The 5,814-nt window shown below is 47.7% G+C and overlaps 1 protein-coding gene across 1 annotated transcript; it reads right to left on the reverse strand.

Annotated features, from left to right (window-relative positions):
• Positions 1–760: 760 nt before the first annotated feature.
• Positions 761–2,609, reverse strand: LOC139054610 (uncharacterized). Its single transcript, XM_070531874.1, has 2 exons — positions 1,329–2,609; positions 761–1,052 (listed from the first exon to the last, which is right to left on the reverse strand). The coding sequence occupies exons 1-2, from the start codon at positions 2,489–2,491 to the stop codon at positions 761–763; spliced, it is 1,455 nt and encodes a 484-aa protein (XP_070387975.1). The 5' UTR covers positions 2,492–2,609.
• Between the last annotated feature and the right edge of the window lie 3,205 nt (positions 2,610–5,814).

Genomic DNA, 5,814 nt, shown 5'->3' on the forward strand with positions numbered 1-5,814 from the left:
CTGGCTCGAGAAAGTGTCCGCTGTAGCGATGCTTTTACCCGGGACATGTGTGAGCGTGAACGAGTACCGCATAAGACGCATTCTGAACCTTTGGATTCTTGGTGGAAGAGAATCGAGAGGGTCGCGACCCAGTAGCGGAAAGAGGGGCTTGTGGTCTGTCTCAAATAAAAACTCGTCGAAGTTCGTCGAAGCGTTCTGCTGCCCAGGTCAAAGCCAACGCTTCCTTCTCGATTTGTGAATACATCTGCTCTGTTTTTGTGAGCGATCTGGAGGCATATGCTATTGGACGTCTTTCGCCAGATGGCTCATCCTGGAGCAGTACAGCGCCAAGTCCTTGCGAAGACGCGTCCGCCGAAACGATTGTCGAATACATGGGGTTGTACCTTGCCAGGCATCTGTTAGAGCTGAGAGTAGTCTTGATCTTCTCAAAAGCTTCCTCTTGTTGAGTTCCCCAACACCAGTCGCTGTCTTTGTTGAGGAGGCCGCGTAAAGGCGCAGATATAGACGCAGCATCAGGAAGAAACCTTGCGAGGTGGTTCATCATGCCTAATAAGGAACGAACCTCAGCGACGTTTTGGGGTCGAGGCAACTCCTTGATTGCTCTGATCTTCTCAGGATCTGGGCGTACACCATTGGCGTCAAAGATCATGCCCAGAAATGCTACTTGCTCAACAGCGAAACAAAATTTTTTATTGTGAAGGGTTACTCCTGTTTGTTCCAGTCGGTCGAGCACGTTACAAAGGTGGTTGTCATGTTCCATTTAGTTCTTGCCGTACACCAGAATGTCGTCCATGTAGTTCAGTACGCCATCTAGACCTTCGATGACCTGCGAGAACTTTCTTTGAAAAATGTGTGGTGCGGATGTGATCCCGAACGGCAACCTGCGGTAGCAGTACCGTCCATACGGCGTTATAAAAGTGGTGAGCTTTTGACACTCCTCGGAAAGTTTTATCTGGTAGAATCCAGAATTCTCGTCCAGTTTAGAAAAGACCTTGGCTTCCTGGAAGGTTCCCATAACTTGTCTTACCGTGGGTAGCTGATGACGCTCGCGTCTGAAAAATTGGTTCAATTGAGTTAAGTCGACGCATATCCTTACTGCTCCAGACGGCTTCATTACGGGTACAATAGGAGCGCACCATTCTGTCGGTTCCTCGACCTTTTGTATCATTCCTTCTCTCTCTAGCCTTTCCATTTCTTGCTTGACTTTTTCCTTCATGGGAATAGGAATCCGTCTGGGTGTAGACAGAGCGTAGGGTGTTGCATTTGGAACGAGACGTATGGTATGTTCTCCAGATATGGAACCCGTGCCTTGGGATACCTTAGGATACCTGCTCACGATGTCGTCAGCAGTTGCTAAGTCATCTAGGAAGCGAACGATTCCAAGGGCTTTGATAGAGGGTAGTCCCAGCAAGGGTGTGCGGAAGGTATGCACAACGTAGATGGTCTGCTTCGAACGGTTGTCTTTCCAAGCTACTTCAGCGTCAAACTTGACTATCGTACGAATGCTTGCACTGTTCGGTCCTTTAAGATCACCTGCTTTGTCCAGAGAACGCGGAAGTAAAGGAAAATTTTGCCCGACGACTGTCACTTCAGCTCCCGTATTTACTTTCATGCGGAGCTTATGACCGTTTATCAGTACCGTGACGAAGTGCTCAGATGGGGTGTTCGCAGATCGCTCGACCGTGCCAAGAAATTTATCAGCTTCGGCAATGTCGTCAAGATTCCCGTCTGCTCGTCTCTTTTTTCGGCACGCCTTTTCGAAGTGGCCTAACGTTCGGCAAAACCTGCACCTTTCTTGTTTCGATGGACAACTGTTTTTCGGAAGAAATGGTCCGGCGTAGAAACTGCAGGACTTTCCACGATAAGCCGACTTGTGACCGCGTGTAAACTTTTTCCTCTTTCCAGGGGTTTTCTCTGGCTTTACTGCGGCGACGCAAGCTTCTGGGATAGTGCCCTCGTGCTCTTTTAGCTCGGCTTGCTGTTTCTTTACCGTTTCGCTTGTAGGCGCTTTTGCCAAAGCAGTGCTCAGCGTGAGATTAGGATCCATCTGTAGCTCTTCCGAGAGAAGGTGGTCTCGTAGTCCTACTACGAAGCGGGCTCTTATTAGGCGTTCCTTCATTTCTTTGAACTCGCATCTGTCTGCTAGCCTGTTAAGCTCGGTTGCAAACTGGTCTACTGTTTCCCCCAGCTGTTGGCGGCGTAGATTGAAGCGAGCACTCTCGTAGACTGTGTTCTTGGTATGGACGAAATAGCCCTTAAATTTTGACTTTACGAGGTCGAAATCCTCCATTTCTTCGTCTTTGACGTTTAGCGACCGAGGAATCTCCCGTGACCTTCTGCCCATTGTATTGAGAAGAGTCCTTACTTGTACTTCGTCTGGTTTCTCATGTAGTCCGGATGCGAATCTGTAGCCGTCGAATTCGTCCATCCAGGCGGGCCAGTCCGCAGCGTTCTGGAAGTCGAAAGGCCTAAGAGGCTTGATTCCTGCCATGCTGAAGCGTTGCTTGACGAATGTCACCGGAAGGACTTGCTCTTGTGGAAGCAGGTACTCGTTCGCTTGTTGACGTGCTGCTACAGCGCTACATCGTAGCCAGCTTTGAGATATCCACTTCTGACACCATGTCAGACAGCCAGACAGACGCTCGTCATCCCATGAACAACAATGATCCCCTTTTAATGTACCGTCATGAAATATACGAAATATATACAGACAGAATGGTCACATGACTTGTGTGAGAACTGGTTCAAAGAAATGAAAGCATAGCGCTTATCTTAGCGGGTGTCTGTGGCTCAGGCACACACACGGTGCGTATCAGGATGACGTCACATATGATATTGGTAAATGGCGCGGTGCCCCAGACCAAGATACAACAATTAACGACTGAAGAAAAGAGTGCATTGTACAGCATTTGCTTAACACGCTTAGGTAGGAAATATCGCAGTCGGGACACGATGCGGACAACCTTTGACAACTTGCCCCTGACCATTTCAACGTGATCGTCCCACGAAAAATTTTCGTTAAAGAAAACACCCAGACTTTTGACCACGGGAACTATTTGAATGGACGACGAACCCATCTTTAAGCAGATATGTGGAGTAGAAGCAATCTTGTTACGAGGCCTAAATAATACAGCTTTCCTTTTTTTGGCGTTCATGGTTAGCGAGTTCGATTCAGACCATTCATGAAGTAGGCGCAGACTCTCTGTAGCTTGCCGTTCAAGATCGCGTACATGTGCTGCTCGGAAGAGCAGAGTGGTATCATCTGCGTAGATCACAAATGTTGGGATAATACTTCAGCAGACTATGTCATTGACATAAAGGAGAAAAAGCAGAGGTCCCAGAACACTTCCCTGCGGAACGCCAGAAGAAATATGTTTAACATCTGATAGTTCGTTGTTTACTGTGGGTTGACATAAACTATGGGTTGACATATACTATTTTGTGCGTCATACTTCGCCACATTCATTTTTGAAACTATGCCAGAGCTAGAAAAGGGCGGCCAACTCACTACGTCCCTTTCCTCTGTTTACTTCCGCAAAGTGTATGTTTATCGCTGTGGTTACCAAATACGCCCAGCGGTATGCTACTACTCAAGCCTTTCTGGCGGCTGAGCAACTGAAGTCACAGGCTTTATTCAACATGGCGTCGACGTTCAATATGGCTATCTTCAATTACTCTTCGCGGACTTCGCTCACCGCCTTCTCTCCAATGTCATCTCTTACACTACTCGCTCCTGCTAGACACAACACAAACACGCAACGACCTTAATGAAGTATCAATTACACGCTAGTTGACATGCTGTCAATGAATATTTCCGCTGAGCACCGGGATTGGAGCGTGGTCCTGTCTATGGTTACATTATCCGTCTGCAGCCTCGCTGAACAACACCGCTTGTTACTCTTCACTTTTTTTTCTTTTTTTGTCGACAAGAGCATAGTGTATTTCTTCTGAATGTACTTTCGGCTTTAGGTGTGGTCTTGCACGCCCGCTTAGACTGTTACGTTGACGGCGACCGTTGTCGTCAGGCTTCTGCCTCATTCAGAGCTTCGCAGGTACCAGAGAGCACAGAAAGCTGTCTTCCCAAACAAACCACCAGGATTCGAGCCCATCTCCCAAATGCATCATCTTGCATTTGGGAGATGCGCGCGCTAACCATTACGCTAGCACCTGCCTCCACCAATTTCTATTTATCTGCCTTCCCACTTCACGTTTTTGCCGCAGACGCAGACAAAACGGATACAGAAATGACAAAAAAGAAGTAAAGATTGCTTGAGCCGCCAGCTGACACATGACCTTAACTTTGGCAGGTTATTCGCATTGGAGCGCATGTAGGCTTGAGGCTGCATGCAGATTGTGAGTCGCCTTAGCTTTATAGTAAATCTGCTTTCACCGACTCTTTTCAGCTGGAACTGAAACGCCGGACAAAAATGAGACCTACCATTGAATATTTTTTTCTTGTTTTCTAGGTTTAAACCGAAAACGCTCATTTACACATATAGTGTTTTGTTTAAGAAATGGCATAAGGACTATATTTCGAGGTCATATACTATATTTCGAGATCATGTCGTTGTGTCAATACGGGCCCGCACCACGTATTGACGAAAGGGCACCACAGTGCCGATGCATGCGGCAGGTTACTGAATGAACAAAACAGAAAACGACTGTTTTTCAGTTCTCGCAACATATTGTACACAGAACACAAGGCACCCACCACCATGGCGTTGTATTTTTGACATCAGCGACACACAGTGGCGGACTGATATACTTCCTAAAGAGGTTTCATTTTATTTGGTCATCGCAGAACCGCAGGCACAGGTTGCGTCTCGCGTATACCGCAGCCACGTACTGTGGCCGCGCTCCTTTTGCTCTAACAATGTGTCCCCCGGCGGCTTCACGCGCTCCCGCAGGTGGTGGATTGGACTGCCACTTCATAAGTTTAAATACATAACCTCTTTGCATAGAAACGACGGCAAGGTTGTTAACATATTGCTGGCTTGGGTTTGTTTGGCACGAGGCCCAAGACCCTGTCTTCTATAGCGCGTTCTTATGTTTGCGTTCGCGTCTCTGTCTTGAAGGGACGCGCACCGTAAGAGGCTCCAATGGTGCCTGCGTTGAGCGTATGTAAGGGGAAAAACGCGGTTCTAAAATGTCTGTTCACAAACTTGTGCAGTAAACCAATGTTTATAGTATTCGCGCAGTACAGTAGTAGTACAGTAAGAGTCACGAGTATGACATCCGTAACCGCAAGCGCCACGTTATGGTCGGAACTTGTCGGGACAGCGTAGTTGTAATCCACAGAATCTGCGACTAAGGAATACGTGGCTAGGCATGACCGATTAATAATTGTGAAGATTGGTTTTCAGTAAAGGATTGCTACCAAGAACGGCGGGAGCTTATACTGCCGCAAAGGACGGATGCTGGGCGGTGACTCCCATCATCGGCACATCACACATCTACACTGGAATTCAACTGGTTACGCCAACTCTTGCTTATATTCTCTCGCCCCTAAGCTGCCACTTCGCCTGCCACCCGGGCCACAGCTTTTCCTCTTTGTCCCTCGCTTCTTTCCCAATCTGCTGAGACGTGCTACCACTGATGCTTGCTCAGTGGCGCTGGCTAACACTCCCAGGGTTCTACTAGGAGACCTAAATACCCAAGAAAGTGGATGGGAAAACAGCACCGCGGTAGCACAATTGGTAGAGCATCGCACGCGAAATGCGAAGGCTGTGGGTTCGGTTCCCACCTGCAGCAAGTTGGTTTTTCATCCACTTTAATTTCCATTAATTCTTCGTTTCTTTATTTCATTTATTAAAC

Source organism: Dermacentor albipictus, chromosome 1 (genome assembly GCF_038994185.2).
Source record: "Dermacentor albipictus isolate Rhodes 1998 colony chromosome 1, USDA_Dalb.pri_finalv2, whole genome shotgun sequence".
Classification (NCBI taxonomy): domain Eukaryota; kingdom Metazoa; phylum Arthropoda; class Arachnida; order Ixodida; family Ixodidae; genus Dermacentor; species Dermacentor albipictus.